The sequence below is a fragment of the Lampetra fluviatilis genome, chromosome 24, assembly GCF_964198595.1.
Source record: "Lampetra fluviatilis chromosome 24, kcLamFluv1.1, whole genome shotgun sequence".
NCBI classification, from domain to species: domain Eukaryota; kingdom Metazoa; phylum Chordata; class Hyperoartia; order Petromyzontiformes; family Petromyzontidae; genus Lampetra; species Lampetra fluviatilis.
In genome coordinates, this window is record NC_136298.1 from 11,263,937 (window position 1) to 11,281,482 (window position 17,546).

General features: G+C 56.7%; 1 protein-coding gene across 1 annotated transcript in view; it reads left to right on the plus strand.

Annotated features, from left to right (window-relative positions):
* LOC144941157 (zinc finger SWIM domain-containing protein 6-like) overlaps window positions 1-16,850 on the plus strand; it is a 51,490-nt gene extending 34,640 nt beyond the window's left edge. The window contains 12 exon segments of the mRNA XM_078867708.1: window positions 1,153-1,301; window positions 2,684-2,834; window positions 3,870-4,043; window positions 5,205-5,402; window positions 5,822-5,968; window positions 6,711-6,854; window positions 7,247-7,495; window positions 8,047-8,182; window positions 9,179-9,315; window positions 10,305-10,462; window positions 10,869-10,950; window positions 11,622-16,850. Coding sequence (XP_078723834.1) covers window positions 1,153-1,301; window positions 2,684-2,834; window positions 3,870-4,043; window positions 5,205-5,402; window positions 5,822-5,968; window positions 6,711-6,854; window positions 7,247-7,495; window positions 8,047-8,182; window positions 9,179-9,315; window positions 10,305-10,462; window positions 10,869-10,950; window positions 11,622-12,544 — 2,648 coding nt within the window. The 3' untranslated portion in view covers window positions 12,545-16,850.
* The last annotated feature ends 696 nt before the right edge of the window (window positions 16,851-17,546 follow it).

Below are 17,546 nucleotides of genomic sequence, written 5' to 3' on the forward strand. Positions count from 1 at the left end.
TCTAAGTTTTTGTTCTGTGAGGAGAAAACAACGGCGTACCGTGCACGGGCTCTGTCACCGCCGTGACCGGCGCCTCGCAGCAGCCGGCTTTGTCTCGGCTCCTCCTTACCGCAGTCTGCGGTGTGTCGTTTTGCCTGGCCGATGTGCGGTCTCCGCCGCATCCTCTCGAACCTTCTTCCTTCCTTCCCTCTTTTCCTTCCAGCTGGATCTTTCGCCTCCTCTAAATTGTTGCAATTAGACGACTTCTCTCCACGCCGAACTGTGCTCTCGTGCCTCTCCCCCCACGACTTCGTTAATCACGCGCCCCTTAATAGCGGCCTTAACGACGTCCCGCGCAATTATCGTTCACATTCACGCCGTGGGGAAAATGTTTTGCCGTTGTATCTTTTTCCACTGCGAGCGTGAATGGCCCAATCACCCGCATGAAATGCGTCCGCCCCCCCCCCGTCCTGTCCGTTGCACACGCGGCCTATTTCCGTCCGGCTTTCTGTCCCGCCCGTCAGCGTCTGGTGAAATATACGGCCGCTTTGCATGTGCCACAATAGAAGCGCGTTTAAAATCACTATTATTATTATTCTGAGTGCTGTAATGCTTTTAGTTTTTATGTACGTGGCGTGCGCATGCGTACGTGCCCGGTGTATTACACGTGCGCGCGCGGTGTATAATTGTTTCGTCACCGTCGTCGCCAGGGCTTAATGTTTCTCGCTGAATGTTTTCCGGGCCGTTGGTGGAAAGGAGTAGGCGACTGCTTGACTGGTTGCCGCAGCTATGGCAATAGGAAGTACACACTGGATGTGGTGGTTTCAGGTGCAGAGTTTATTGTCTGGGTCGCCGTAAAATGAGCTTCCGGGAAGAGGAATATCTCGCCGTACTGCAAGAGGGGAGAAGTCTTTGTAAACGCGATGCCCTGAGTGGTGCATCGTTACACAGCTGACACAAATCGGGGCTTCTTACGTTCATGGGAGGGCCTGACAGACTTCCCAGGACAGCAACTGGCTTCAACTCACAAGCGGATGATCCTGGGAATAGCAGGACAGGGTGGCAACACAACCAGCGACCCGGACGGACAAGGTCCGCAACTTAAGCCCTGGTAGCAGTGATTACGACGGCCGATGGCGCCGCCGCCGCTCTCCTGACCGCTGTCCCTTGCAGGAGCCCCGGACCCCACGGCGGGCGCCGCCATTGACGATGCCAACTGCTGGCACCTGGACGAGGAGCAGGTGCGTGAGCAGGTGCGGCACTTCCTGTCGCAGGGCGGCTACTTCTGCGCCGGCAAGCAGCTCACGTCCATGTTCGCCAAGGTGAGGCCACGGACCGCTCTGCACCCGTGTGGCAGCTTCTCGTGTGACCCAGGTGGTCATGTGACCCGTGGGGGTGGGGGTGGGGGGGATGCGTAATCGAGGTGACCAAAGTGACGACGACTCGGTGGGCAGGTGGTGACCAGGTGGGCTTGTAGTTAGGTGACCAGGTGGTTGCATGACCAGATAGTTGGGTGGAAAGGTGAAGTACGTGACCAAGTGGCTCCAATGGTCATGTGACTAAGGTGACCAGGTGGTCTAGTCACCTGGTTGCTCTGTGATTTTACGTGACCAGGTAGCCATGTCACCACGTCGTCAGGTGACCTTATTGGCCAGGTGACACGACACCGAGGGTGATCTCGTGACACCGTGATCAGGTGGTCCCAGTGGCGAGCTGACCAGGCATTGGACCAGGTGACTCGCAGGTTTATGCTCTCACACCCGGCTCGTTTTGCGAGGAGGCGTCGAGATTCAACTCCTGCTGCGTCCGCTCGTGCATTTTGGTTGCCAGGGAACGAATGACGAACGAGCATCGCCGTGCGCAGTTACAGCGGGATCTGAGCGATGCTCTTGTGTCGCTCGCAGAGGTAGGCCATTGTGCGCTGTTGTCACAGCCCGAATCCCAAATGTGAAAATTAGCTAGCTCCCAAGCGGTAAATAAATAAGCAACGGCTCCTGTGGTACTATTGCTTATCCAAGCATCCTTTACAAGAGGGATAATGAATCTCAGTGGGCTGTGTAAGAAATAGCCCTTTCAGATTGCCCATTGAATGAGGGTATAATTTGAATAAATACATCTTTGCGAACCCTGTCGCCTCGCAAACGAATGCGTTCGTGCGAGAGGCCCCTTTTGTCCGCGTGCACGACGGAGCGCTGCCGAGCGGTTTCGCGATGTTTATCCGCTTTATGCCACTCGTTTGCGTTCATAAATTGTCTCCGCAGCTTAAACATTTTCGGGTTTCGTTAACGGTCGGGGTTGCGAGCAAATAAATCGCATCTCGGATCGGATGATGATTCGTTTAAATCGTCGCCGATGCCGCCGTTTTGGGCAGAGCCTTGAGGTCGCTGCATGCCGATTTGCTGCTGCTGCTGTCTGAGGATAGTAGCCGGCCTTGGTGGAGGTGCGGTGGCATTCTGGGACTTCCGCCACGATGACATCTTGACCCTGAACGTAAGGACGCTGCGTGTGTGCCCGACCATTTAGAATTTAAATCGCGTGAGCGCCATGAGGTCCGAGCAAAATAAAAATAAAAAAAGGGTGGAGGGTGGGGGGCAGGCCTGATCTCGGATCAGACGGTTTTTGGTCACGTGGAGATGCGGGCGGCATAAGGGACGCGCTCGCTCACGCGTGCGTCGCCGTCGTCGCTGTGTGGGCTCGGCTGCAGGTGCGGGAGATGCTGAAGATGCGTGACTGCAACGGCGCGCGGATGCTGACGCTGATGACGGAGCAGTTCATGGCCGACCCTCGCCTCTCGGCGTGGCAGCACCAGGGCGTGGCCAAACTCGACAAGTTCCGCCAGCTGTGGGACGAGCTGGGTGCGTGCGAGACCCCCAGCACCAACACCCCCCCCCCCCGCGCCCCCCCCCCCCTCACCGGCCCCCCACCCACGCAATCGGATTTGGGGAGGGCCAGCATTGTGTGCATCCTCGCCCGCGCCCGACGTTCAATTTGACCGCTCCCCTGAAATGCGTTGTTGTATCGGTTTCACTCTATTCAAACATCGCTGATCTCAGATGGGCAGCAATCAGACTCGTTTTTTGGCAAATAAATTTGCTGCATTTCTTGGGGGTCGTACCCTGCTGATAAAGACGAACCCCGCGCAGGGTTTTGCTGCTTAGACAAATGCTGCTGGAAAATGGCAGTCTTTAATGCAGCAGGCAGTGTTTGCCGGACAACGGCAGAATGCCCTTTGGGTCTATGGACCTCATTGTTATTTTATGTTTCGGTCGTGCAACAGACCCTTGTCTGTTCATTATTTTATGATTTGATTACCATGAAAACTGTACAGCTGGGGTAGGTCTTCCGCGGCCATACCACACGTTGATCCGAGCGGTCTGCGGAGTCGCCACCCCCCCCCTCCCCCCACGGACTCGCTGTTCCGCCAGCGTCCGTGTTTACGCGAACGACCGAATGAATTGTGGGCCGTGACGTGCACGCGCGGGCGCGAGTTGTGACATCCGACCTCCCCGCAGCGACGGCCCCCGCGGAAACCACGGGGACCTCGGGAGACGGGGACAGCTGGCGCCCAGGCCTCCTGCGTTAGCGCCGGCGTTAATTGATTGAGGCCCAGCCCCCCCCCACCCCCCCGCCGCTCGTCATGAGCACGTCGCGTGGCAGATGCGCCGGTCGAGAGGCCGCGGCGCGACTGCGGTCGGCAGTCTCGACCCGTGACCGACGAAGCGAATCCACGGGTCTCCATGTGAATCGCAGCACATTGTACCGCCGGTGCCCGCTCCAGAAGCCGCCACCAAACCCCGCACGGACGTATTGACGTTACCGATCGGCACACCCCGCCGCACGAGAGAAGAAGAGGTGGTGACGCCCTCCCCCCACTCACCCCTCTCCCCCAGGCTCGCTGTGGATGTGCGTGGTGCTCAACCCGCACTGCCGCCCCTCGGAGCGCGCCGGCTGGCTGCGTCTCCTGCGCCGCTGGGACGAGACGGAGTTCTGCCCCTCGGAGGACGGCAACCCCAGCGGGGACCTCCTGGAGCCGGTGGGGGCCTTGCCGGGCGCGCCGCTCACGGGTGAGGGCCCCTCGCGGGAGATGCACGATCACGGCTCTGCTGGCCCCATGGGGGGGGGGGGGGAGGCCCTAATAATAAACGGACAACGTTCGAGCGAGATCGCTGGAGAGCTATAGAACACATCGCTGTGTGTGTGTGTGGTAAGATAGGGGATGTATAGACGCAACTTGAGCTGTCGTGAGGTGAGAGAAGAGAGATGCAGACAAGTTTGAGACTAATTGGTTTCGTGCATGTACACTGGCGTGTTTTATGTTTATTTGGAATTTTGTATTCGAGCTGATGATTCATCCACCATCCTTGGGCCCTTGCGCCGCTTGGCCGCTTGAAGCTTTTGCTCGGTCTGCTCGTGACGAGCGCCGCCACCGGGCACTGCGGTGCTCCGTCTCCACCTGCACCCCCCCCCCTCTCCGCCCCCGCCCCCCCCAAACCCCCCAGCTGCTCCACAACAGCGTGCAGTGTTTTCAGGCTGCTCATGTTTCCGTGGAAGTGCCGGGGGCAGAGAAACAAAGCGAGGAGCCCTAACAATGAGGCCTGTGACAATTCACCTCTTCCTCCGCCCCCCAACCCCGCCCCCCCCCCCCCTCCACTCATCAATTTGACGAATTCTGATCGTTCGGTCGGGTGTGGGGCGAGGGGCTCACAATTGGATTCTTCGTTTGTTTTCTTCTCGGCCGTCTCGTTTGCGCTGCGTCGCTCGCTTCGTGAGCCGTGGTGGGCACGCCGGCGTCGGCGCGCCCCGCCACTGTAGGTTGTCAATGATCGATTCCCACAGATCGACGCTTGCGTCGCGAGCGTAGTAAAAAATAAAAAAATCCATTTCAACTGGCGAGTCCGCGCGTCGTTACGTGATCGCCGCCTACACAAGTAACAGGGGTTGCGTTACGGCGGCCACGATAATTAATGTTTGGATAGGAGAGGAGGTTTATGGATTTGTTCCTTTTTAAAGATTGAATGACACCCACAACAGTAAGAGGAACGCACGCACTCTACACTTGTGAGCTTCTGAACATGAGATTGTCCCTGGCGCTGCCCGGCATCGGGAGCAATCGAGTAGCTCGCAGCGAGTCCGACCCCGTGCAATAATGTCCGTCCTACAACGCCCACGACCCTCTTCTCACCGCACATTGTGCCCCGTGCCTCCCTCCCTCGCGCCGACCGCAGATGGCGCTCGGCGACGGCGCACCGTCTTCGCCCGCGCCGTCGAGGCCGGGGAGCTGGATTGGCGGGACGCTCACCTCCAGAAGATCATCGCCGGGGACTACGAGACGTGTAACCATGGTGACGCGCAGGCGCACCAGCAGCAGCAACAGACGCAGCAGCCCCATCTGCTCGGAGCCCGAGGACGGCCGCTGTGGCATGGTGAGTTGGTGGCAGGAGCAGTCGCGCACCACAGCCGTGCAGCAGCAGTGCCTTGAGATGCCACATTTCCGGGAGGCACAACAAGGACACGTGACGAGCTTGGTAGCCCCCCTCTCCGTCAGCACCACGTGCCACACTTTCACACTCGCTCCCGCCCCAGTGAGTGCTTTGGGCCCTGGGCGCCGCTCATAGGCCCTGCACTCTGCTCGGGTGCGTCCGCTCTACGCCAGAGCTGCTGCTTGAGCCAGATTTTATTTACCGGCGACAAAATCGCCGGGACTTTGCTGACCAAACATGAACGTTTGGCGGATTTAATGTTGGGCCACCACCACCCCTTCTCTGCCTTCGCTAGTGCCGAACGGGCGATGCAAATGTGAATCTCCTTGTTGCCCATCCCCGCCCCGTCCCCGTGACTCCAGAGTACTTCCCGACGGCGTGCGCGCGCGTGGACGCGCTGCGTTCGCACGGCTACGCCACGGAGGCGCTGCGCCTCGCCGTGACCGTGGCGTCCACGCTGCTCTTCCAGCAGGAGAAGCAGCTGCGCGAGTACCAGCAGCAGCGCAAGGGTGAGTCCGCGGGGACCGCCGCCATGCCGCCCATCGGCCACCTGCGGCAGAGCCGGGCGGCGTCTCGATTACACGCGCCGCGGTGGCTAGGAGATGTTATCTGCCTCGCCTGGTATGCAGGAGGTTGTGGGTTTGATCCCGACCCTGACGCCTGCTGTATATTTGGAGTTTGCATTTCCCCTGGGTCCTCCGGTTTTTCCCTCCACATTTTAGAAACGTGCGTTTTTAGATTATTTGGCTGCTATAAATTTCCACGTGATAAGCCACTGCTTTGAGCTATCATTTGTGTCCAGGTTGCCTCTGAAAAAGAGCTACATAGCTCAGTGGGCCTTACCTGGTAAAAAAAAAAATTGTTTAGTGATTAGATTTTTTTCCATACGTGGAACACGCCGATCAGGGAACAAAAACGCAAACCGACGAAGGCGTCGTGACGTTTATGGGGGGGGGGGGAGGGGACCCCCCTTACAGAAAGATTATCGGGATCGGGCGGGGCCGGTCGCTCAACGTGATGATGGCCGATGCGGCCAATGGCGACGGCTTTGGACGGCCTTCCTCCAGCAGTGGATTGATTACGCCGGATGATGACGATGATGACTATCCAATTACACACCTCCAAAGTAATTGGTGATTTGACCCGCGGGGGCTGCAGACGCGCTCGCCCTCTCTCGACTGCATTGTTGCGTAATGGGGGGAGGCTCGCTAAAGCGTGCCGGCCTATCGGGCTCGCCGTCCTGTGCTCCAGAGTCGCTGCACAAGGAGAGCACGAGCGTCATGAATCCCGAGGGGTGGGTGGGGCACCCGCTCGACCCCGTGGGGACGCTGTACGACACACTCACCGAGGCCTGCCGCTCGGGGGATGAGTCGGGGGTCAGCGCCGACAGCTCCGGTGAGATCACTGTGTGTGTGCGTGTGTCTGTATCTGTGCCTGTGTGTTTCTTTGTCTGTCTTTGTTCGCCTATTTGTCTTCATAGGTACTTGCTAACAGCTCTTGCCCCAACAGTCTGTTAAGGTTATACGGGGGATCTTTGGCTTTTGTTAACCTCTCAATATGTTTGCCTGTTGACGTTTTGACTTACCGATCTGTCTTGATGTGTCTGGCTAAATGACCGATTGCCTACCTGTGTTTGCATAGGCCCTTCTGCCTGCCTGCTTGTCTACCTGTTTTTTGTCTGCTTGTTTGTGTGTGTGTGTATATATGCACACACACGAATATTTTTGCCCATCCGTGTGTTGCCCGGACCACCCTAACCTGCCGCCCCGTCGTCCCGCCCGTCAAAGCCTCTTCCAAGGCGCCGTCGTTCCACCACGTGCCGTTCCCCGGCGGCCGGGACGGCGAGTCGTACCTCACGCTGGCGCTGGAGGTGGCGCTGCTGGGCCTGGGGCAGCAGCGCTGCATGCCGCCGGGCTCCGCCGCGCAGCGCCTGGCGTGCAGGCACGAGGAGCAGCTCATCGGACGCCTGGGGGAGCTCGCGCTGGACGAGCCGCTCGGACGGGTCCTGCGACGCCAGGCGGAGCTGCAGCTCGACGGTTCGTGACGCGCGCCACGTGACGGGGGGGGGGGGGGGGCGCGCTTACCGACGCGCACCGGTTGCATTCGGTTTTGACGCATTGCATGTACGTCGTAGGCAGTAGAAGATTGGAACAAAATCCATTGTTGTGCTGTACTTCGATGTGCACGCATCTATGCTCGTTGCCTCCACCAACCCTCGTGCGACCAGCGTGGTGAAGCATGGCCAAACCTTCTCCCACGACCCACACGGTTCATGGAGGCACTCATCCAGCAGTGGATTAACAAACGGGCCGTGGACGCAGAATGTCGTTTGTTCGCGTGATGCATGGCAGCCACGAGCGGCGTGAGGTTCACCGCAGTGTAAATAAGGTGATGGCTTCTTGACTCAAATTACGACCCTCAAATCTTGACAGCTCGTCAATTAGCTGGGAGAAGGGTTTGTCACCTATACCTGGTACCATGATCTGTGTAACGACTGTCCGTATAATAAGTGTGCTGTGTAATTAGGCTGCGCAATGAGCTGTTTTGTAACGAGCTGTGTGTGTGTGCGCGCGTATGTGGGGCGCAGGAGGCCCGTACAGTGGCCTGGGTAAGGTGGTCCACAGGGAGAGTGTGCCCATGCACACCTACGCCAAGTTCCTCTTCTCTGCGCTACTGCCATGGGACGCCGAGCTCGCCTACTCCGTTGGCTTCCAGGCCATGAGGTACGCGCGCCCCCCCTCTCTTCCCCCACCCCTCCCCTCTTGGCATTGGCGTTGTTTCTGGGGTTTGGGGTTGAAGAGGAGACCCCTGGGAGAAGCGCTTTAGTCATGGCCCACGAGTCGTGTTTTTGGCCCGAGTTGCCGAATTGAGGCTGGGATTTTTTTTTTTCTTTCTGGCGCTCGCGCGAGCCGCACCGCTGTCGCCGTTCTCCCCAACGCTGCCGCCGTGGGACGGTGTAAATCTGTCGCGGTTGCGGTCGTTGTGGAACGGACGGACGTGGGGGTTGAACTCGTGACCGCATGCTCGTGGCCGCCGTGAGTCTCCGCATTGGTCCAATTTCCTGCGCAGTATTTGATGTCGGTGGTTTGTTGCCGCGCGACCAACGTCTACGGACGTTCCTCGTATTGGGGCGCTATATAATTGTTCAGTACATAGTGACGCTGCCTCTGCGGTGTAATGGTTTGTACCACTGGACTTTAAATCCAGAGGTCGCCGGTTCAGCTCCATCTCCCCGCGAGGCACTTGAAACAACGGTGCGAGCTTCTTCAATCCTGCCCGCCCACCCGCCTCTGTCCACGCAGCAGTATAAACAGATGCACCCACGGTCATTGGACCGGTCGTACGTGGTGGGGTAAAGTGTGTCGGTACTAACCCACCTCACTCTTTGGTTCTTTCGGTAAAGTCACGTAGGTATAAAGTAAAATAAATGACGACGTTTCGGGCGCAACACAAGCGTCCGTCATCAGGTGGGAAAGCGTGGTCTGCTGCTGATGCAGACTGTTTTCAAGACTAAGCAACTCCTTCCGAAACACCGTCTCACCAGCGTGGAATCCAAAATTCTCTCCAGAGGGTGCTCTGTACGTCTCCCTTCCGTCAGAGGTCCTTCCGCCAGCAGTGGGCGCGAGCGGGCGATTGCAGGGCTGCGCCTGCACCCCCGTCCCGTGTGCCCGTCGGTGTGACTGGTGATTGGTTACTGATGCAGAGCTGTTTGCCGGCAGGTTCCCGGCGCTGCTGTCCGCCCGCGACTCCAGCCCCCCCCCGCTGCTGCCCACGTGGCCCCTCCCCTGGGCCGTGCTCGACCACCTGGAGACGCAGCAGTGCGAGCTCGCGTCCACCATGCTCACCTCGGCCAAGGGTGCGTGCCGCTCTCGACCCCGCGCTGCCGCCGTTCCATCCCCACCTCTTACCAGAGGTCGCAAACGGGTTTTGATTCCTTACCCGTACCCGGCCGCACCAGGATCGCAAATGGGTACCCGTACCCAGCCGTACCCGTACCCAGTCGGGTACGGGTAGGGTACGGGTATCGGGTACCTGATTGCGACCTCTGGGATGAAGCCATGTTGCAGGCGCAGGTGGGTTGATTCTAGGAACTTGAATTGTGAGAAGAGACAAGACGTTGGAAAATGAGTGACAAACAGTTACTCACCAGTGACTCACGGCCTACCCGTACCCGTACCCGGCCGGGTATGGTTTGCCGGGTATCGGGTAGGGTACGGGTATCGGGTACCCGGTTGCGACCTCTGCCTCTTACTCCCCCCCCCCCCCCCCCACACTCGACCCTCCCGTCAATCTCAACCCTCGTCTATCGCCCTTGCCGCTCGCCGATAGCGGGCTGCACGTTACCACCTCGGCGTTATCCAATAGTAACGCAGAGACGACGTGCGCGCGCCGAGCGAGGCGCAGAGGCGCCCCCCCCCGCACTGACGGACGTGACTGAGTGTGGCGCTAAGATTAGCGACGCTGCGTTGTGGCCAGGTTAAAAATATTCACCCCCCCACCCCTCACTGCACCCCCACCCTCGAGTATCCGGTTAGTGCGGCTAAGATGCTTGCGGCGATAGATGAATATCATTTGCGGGCCCTTTCAAAGTGGGGGCAGGCCTTATGTGGCCGTGGGCCTGTATGCAAAGGAAGTTGTGGTGCACTTCCTCGCAGCGTATGCAAGTGTAATGCGAGCGTCACAAGGAAGCCGTAGGATTCCCACCGGCGCTTTCGCCAGCGCGCCCAGTCTTCGGTCGTTGGTCGGCGGCATTCAGTCGGCCTTCGGCCGGCGTTTGGCCAATGTTGGGTCGAGTCTTGGGAGTCCGGGCAAATGTTGAGCTGACGAGCCCGTGCTGGTGCGCAGGCGACATGCTGCGCGTGAGGATGGTGCTGCGGGCCATCAAGATGCACATGCGGTCCCCGCGTCTGCTCTTCCGCCTGGCGAAGGACGCGTTCAAGGTGTCCACGGAGGGGACGCGCGACAACCGCATGCTGGCGGTCGGCTTCTTCCTGGGGCGCACGGTACGCGCGCAACACACCACGAATACACACATGGTGGCATAAACCATGCGATACATACGCTATTGTACACACACCACGATACACCAAGGTACACGCAACACACCACGATCTGTGGTACACGGCACAAGTGCTCCCACCACTTGTCACTCGCACACATCACAGCACACACACGGTAGCAACGCACACCACGCCACATTCATACTGCATTGCGCACTCTACAGCATGCAAGCTGTGCCAAGGTAGGGGAGGCCTTCATCCAGCAGTGGATTGGCAGAGTGCTGTAAGTTGAAGTTCTATTCCGTACTGGCATTCACCGAGGCTTAGGCCGGGGGTTGAGCGCGTGGACGAGTGGACGAGTTCCGAGAGGGGGCTCACAGCTGGACGTGCTCGCTTTGTCTCTTCTCAGTCGGCTCAGATGACCCTGCGATCGGCGAACTGGAGACGACAGGAAATGGTGCGATGGGTGGTCACCGCTGCCACGGAAGTCGGTACGTTTTCAAACGGTGTGATGTGTCGAGGTCATTCTTGTATGGGCCCTGGTCGTCCATACGTGGTTCTCACCTGGTTAAGCAAAATAAACTGGCGCTTCCTGTTCAGATGTTTGACATTTATTTGAACAGGAGAGGAACTTCGAAACCCAAATGTATTTATTTAGTTCAGAGAGGGAGACGCCTACCAGGTTTCCAATGAACTTGCGTACGCGAGGAAAGAGACGTTTATATATGAATACGGTTTTTTTGGTGCATGCATATAATGGATAAAAAATAACATCAGCCCTTCCAAAACACAGCCTACTCGCGAACAGGAATGACGACCTCTATACTTCGTTAAAGTAAATGTGCTTTGGACGCACAGAGAAAGATTTAGGTAGAAATAACCAAACGCGTGATGTATTTCATCCAATCGGAGACGTTATAATGATGATGCTATTGTTAAAACGCGTCGATCACTGCACTCGACGCCATTAGTGGCTGTTGAAAACACAATTCGGTTTTGTAAAATCAGAAAACAACTCGCGCAAGTAATACCGGGACAAATTATGATTCCAACAAGTTGAGCCACTTCCCCGGAGTGCCTTCAAGTGGTGAGGCACCACGTGGCCGGGCGAGCGCGTGACCGTGCGTGTCCTCGTCGTCGCGTGTCCCCCCGCCGCCGGCAGGCATGGAGGCGCTGGTGAACCTCATGCAGAGCTGGCAGCAGTTCTTCACGCCCGTGGAGGCCACCACGATCGTGGCGCCGGCCATCACGTCGCACGGCCTTCGCTCGCACCAGCCGGGCCTGTGCCCCGAGTTCCCGCGGCACGCCGAGGAGCTGGCGGGGCTGGCCCGCGCGCTCGCCTTGGAGTGCGCGGTGCGCGACCCCGCCAACTGCGCCTACTCGGCGCTCACGCTGTGCGAGAGCGACCCCCGCGCCTTCGACGCCGCCTACCGCGTGGTGCTCGACTCGGCCGACAGCGGCGCCCTCGCCTGGCTGCAGCTCTTCACGGTGGCGCGCTTCATGGACCACCGCGGCTACCCGCTGCGCGCCTACAAGCTGGCGGCGCTGGCGCTCGCCCGCCTCTCCATCGCCCACAACCAGGACACGCACCCCGCCGTCAACGACGTGCTGTGGGCGTGCGCGCTCGCGCACTCGCTCGGCCGCAACGAGCTGGCCGCCATCATCCCGCTCGTCATCAAGGGCGTCGAGTGCCCGACGGTCCTCGCCGACGTCCTGCGCCGCTGCACCATGGGCCCGCCCGGCATCCTGAGCCGGCGCCCGGCGTGCCCGAGGGGGTCGTCGGCCGCCGCGGCAGCCGCGGCCGCCGCCGTGGCGGCGTCGATGCCGCTCCCGGCGGAGCAGCCGCCGCTGCGCCAGCTGCTGGAGACGACGCTGTCGGCGTACGTGCGCACGGCCCACTCGAGGCTGGCGCACATCTCCCCGCGGCACTACGCCGAGTTCGTGGACTTCCTGTGCAAGGCGCGCGAGGCGTTCTCCCTGTCGCCCGACGGGCACGTGCAGTTCGGCCGCTTCCTCGATGGCCTCAAGCAGACGTACAAGGGCAAGAAGAAGCTGATGCTGCTGGTGCGCGAGCGCTTTGGGTAGAGACAGTCGCGAACGCCGCCGGTCCTCGGGCCACGCGAACGCCGCCGCCGCGTGCCAACGCCGGACGTGGCTTGGGTACAAAATGGCGAAAGACAAAATACGATGACGACGATGATTTTGGACGTCTTGTGAACCACGAGTTGATATATATATAAATATATATATGTGTGTGTGTGTGTTTGCGTGAAACCGCACACCCATGGTAATTTGATGTGCAGGAGGCTGAACATGGTTTATAATTTGCACAGCGGAGAGTGATCATTGGTGATGTTTTCTTCTGTTTATACCCCCCCCCCCCCCCGAGCAAGGGTTGATCCCACACAGTTTTTTGGCTTAAAGGAGGTAAACATCAGCTCCCCTGGTATTGTTTTGGCTGCCCTGATACGGATCCTCTCGGCTGGAACTTTAGCAAAACCAGAGCAAGGTTAGTTCGAAGGCTGGATTGTGTTTTAAAACGAAGCCACCTCTAAACATAAAATGCTCTCCCCGAGTAGAAACCGCTTGTTAAAGCGTGTGCCGCTCCATTGTCGCAATTTAAGAGATTGTTCTTCGGAATTGAAATGGAGATTTTGTGTGGGATGAGCCAGAGATAGCCGGGAAAACCTGCTTTAGTTGTGTCGCGATGCAGGGCGCACGCTCCTAGCACCCGAGCGTGCAAAAACAAAAGCACTGGTGGCAAGCATCAGTTGAAACAAACTGGGCAGCGGCGGTGCCATGAGTGGCCTGCTTCTCCGGGAGGATCGTCCGTACTTCGTAGCCGCCGCCGTCGTGACTTCTCTCGTTCCGCCTCCCCCTCCCCCTCCCCCAGCCTGTTCTGGTGCTGCATTTTTCACGACCAGCGGAATGCCAAGCCGTGCTAGAGAGGTTCTCGGAACGGTTCGGCGGCTCGATATTTGCCCCGATGTCTGTCTCAAGAGCCGCGCACGGCTCTGTGGGGTTGACCCCTCCCTCTTCATCCCTCTCACCCTTCCCCTGCCCTTCACAGCCGCACTGAAGTGATTGTAATTTTTTGTTACAAGGCATAAACGTATTCGGATACTGTATTATTATTATTCATAATTTACACAAAAAACACGGTCCTAAAATTTGACCTGAGAGAGAGGGTCGCCGGGCACTCGTGTCTTTCCCAAGTGGTGACCCTGCGTTTTCCATGCTGACCCCGTGACGTCACGACTGGCGATGAAGGTGGCCCGGGGCAACACGGCGCAGCTGCATTGAACAACATGATTTGTTTAAAACGAACAGCGCTGCCCGGTTAGCGCTGGCGTGGCCACATGAGGCTGCCGTGGGGAATCTGGGCCGGGCCCACGAGCCCAGCTCTCTTGCCACTGGTCGTGAGGACACGGGCATGGGAAGAGAGCAGAGGATAGCCCCAGTCCCCCGCCCACTGGGCGCTTGGCCTGCTCGCTGCGGCTTCTGGCGGGACGACGGATTCGTCGATTTTGTGAGCGAGCCGTGCCGGGTGCTGTGGCGTGTTCCCCGCGAGGTGGGAAATCGCGCTCCCCTCGCCGCAAACAACGATGAAGAAAGCTCCCATGACTGTCGCCGCCTTCTCCTCATCCAGTGCGGGTGCTTGGGTAGGTTGTTGCCATTGCCTGTTATTAAGAAAGCCTCGTGTATGCGTTTTTATTTTTGTTCCCTCTGCTTCCGCAGTCAACCAAGGGGGTTGCGTTTCGTACTTTCTGTGCCGCACACGTCACACAATCGTGCTTTCTTGGCGAGCCATTTCCGCTCCGTGTAAACAGTCGTGAGGAGGAATCTTTAAAGTGATGTGCTTCATCCTCAGGGATATTTATAGATAACACGTTATATTCAAACGAGAGTTACCATGTACATACGAACGATGCACAGCCACTATAGACACCTATTGCTGTATAGTATTAATATTATTTAATTTATGCCGTGAACGGTGAGTCGTGAATTTATATTGTTTTTTTATTGTAAACAATACTTGAATTTGTAGTGAATTAAGTTATGGATACATGACAACCAGGAGAACGGAGGTGCGTGTGAAGTCCTTATTTCTGCCGGAGAGGACAAAGGTTTTTGGCGCTATGCAGAACGGGCCCCAATGCGTGCTTTTTGTAAACTTACGTTTGGCTTTCACATTCTGTGCTTGTTAGAGGTAATTTAGAGGGATGATGGAAGTAGGAACATTTGCAGTGCTAGAGTACAATTAGGGGGGGGGGGGAGGGATATCTTCGTCGGTGCGTCCCAACGAGAATATTTTTTTTTCCAGTCGGGGGGGGGGGGGGGGCCTACTGCGACTTTGCAAACAGCAGCAGCAGCACGGGAAGCGAAAACACCCAGCGGATTCTCACTCCTCACGTTCGTCCTGATACCTCGAGCTGCCCAAAATAGCTCCATTTCCTCACGTATTCCCCCCCTTTTCCTTTAAGGACAACAATCACCTTGAAAGTAAAAAAAATCCAAAACATTTGTAAGTTTTTTTGCTGCCTTTTTTTGTAAACATACCCGGTTGTAAAGTTTGTGTGTGTGGAAAAAAAAGTATTTATTTTATTGTCTGTTTGGAAAGCAGTATTTGGTTTTAGTGCGCGTGGCCGGTTGTATAATTGAGCCGGCTTGAATTATTTGGTAACGTTGGGTCCACGCAATATGAAACTGGCTCCGTTGGAAGCTTTGCGTCAGGGGCCTGCAATCCTGTGTGGGGCCGAGCCCGGCAGGTGACATCGGCAGCACCAGATGCGTCATTGGCCACTTGGCCGTCGGCCCCCCATGACAAACGGGAAGCGCCTCCAGGTCCGGTGGCTCGCTGCAAAACGGGTTCCACCACGGGCTTGAGTGTGATCGAGAGCAGTGTTCATCTCGCCGGCATTTTCGTCTTAGTCTGGTCGAAGGCATCCTGTGGAATTATCGTCGAGCCTTCGTATCAGGATTTCATTTAGTAATTAAACAACCAACAAAAACGCTGACAATGAAATCTAACAAAGATGTGACTTTCTCAATCAACACTAATGAAGACCAAGGTCTCCGTGTCCCAGAGTGGTTTCTGATGTCGCCCCCTCAGTTCCTCGGTGCCCTATCCTGTCTGCGGGAGGGCCTGTGCGGGGACCGATCACAGGTTTTGGTGGCCCATCTGATTGACGAAACGCGGGGTGCGTTGTGGCAGCAGTTAATGGGGTACCAACCCTGCCTCGTGATGCTGCGGGGCTCTTCGAGTGGCCTGACGTTGCCACGTCATTAGCACCCGTCGGCGATTGGGCTGCAAGTTCCCTCTGCACGGGCCTGAACCCCCTTTCTGTGTAACTCGAGCCAGCGTTGAGCTGGTTCTGGGATGGAGGCCTTGGTTTCACAGCCGCAGCAAGCAGCTGCAGCTGTAAGTGGGGTGGAGTGACCAAACCTCACAGGAGTCTGCCCCTGAGCGCTCTCCTGCCATGTCCCACCACTCTCGTGGTGCTGTAAGCGCTATTAGGCATGTAGCGCTGTTAGGACTAATAGCTTCTTGAACCCTTTTTTTCCATTGGCACATCCGAGCCGAGGCAGCGCAGGCCCCTCAAGGTTTATGGGTGGGTTTCCACTCGATATTAGCCGAGCCGAACCCCAAACCAAACCATAATATTGTGTCCTCACAAGACATTTGAATCTGGCTCAGGACTTAAGCAGGGTCCGGGCTTGGGCTAAAGATGCGTTAAGTACGCGTGACATCAGCGGCAACGGCTCTGCTTTAGCAGCTTACAACAACACGGCCACCTCCTGCACCACGCCGTGTTGGCTCTGCACGGCTCAGTTGTACAGTGAAAAAGAAGTTTCTTTGTGTTGGGGTGGGGGAGTGATTTGTTTCCGGAAAGTATGGCCCTTGCTTGGTCCGCCTCACTTTCACTCGTTGCCTCGGCCACATTGGCCAAGCGCGCAGGGCCTTTTCGTGACCACGCAGGACTGCTGTGTAGTGTACAGCTCATACAGCTCAAACCTTGCAGCCGTGTGTCCACTTACTAGATGTAGCGTTCATGTCTTTTTGCTACCACGCAATTATTCGGTTGGTTAAAGCTGTACATAGGCAAATATTTTATATCTGGGTCACCACTCATTTATTTAATAAAATGTTATGTTTTGATTTTTTGTGTGTGTTTTGCTTCTCTGTTGGTGGGTACGTGTGTCTGTGTGTGTCGGGGATAATGAGGCGAGGTTAATTGTCCGGTGAGATGACACAACCACTTGTCTCAGAATGCAAAGTTAATGTCGTCTGAGGGCGTTTGGCCCTCAGGTGAAAACCAGGACGAGCCCTTGTTTTTTGGCAATAGATCTAACATTGCAATTGGCTATTGGCATCGAGGCTATGATCGGTCCCAGGAAAGCGAGGCCAACCCAGAAGAGTTTGGATTGACAAACCCAGTGGCTTGGATATAGGGCTCGATGTGGAACTCCTTGCAAAAAAACTGCCGAAGACAGGGCCCTGTGGCGTATGGGTGTGCATCTCGTGGTCAACCCTTGGATCAAGGTACTCGAGGCTAGCGCCCCGTGTTGAAGAATTGTCAAGGAATGTTAAATTGCATAACTAGTTCTGAAGTAACGTAGTGCTCTATTTTTTTTTAAAGGAAACTAGTCGCACACATTTGATTATGCTTTGCACAATGTTTGTCACATCAAACCAAAACGTGTTTTCCATTCGCAGCTTGAATTCGCGAAATGAAATGAATATATTTTCCTAAAATAATATTCTTTACCTGGTGGTTGCTAACCGTGAAAAGACCATCAATTCATGGGTGGTTGCTAGGATTTGAATAAAGGATCTTATCGGGGCCTCCTTGGTGCACCGACACGGCCATTGTGAACCTGCTATGCCATCCAGCCCGTGACGGGGGGACCTGCTTTGATTAGACAGGACAGCCGGGCAACTTCAGGGTTATTTCCTCAAAACATTCTCCGCTGTTTCAGATAGGTGAGGGTATAAATGTACATGCACATTTCAATAGACTTGCAAGAGAACCATGCTCAACGCTAATGTTATGAAATCCAATACAAAGAGAACATCCATGGTATT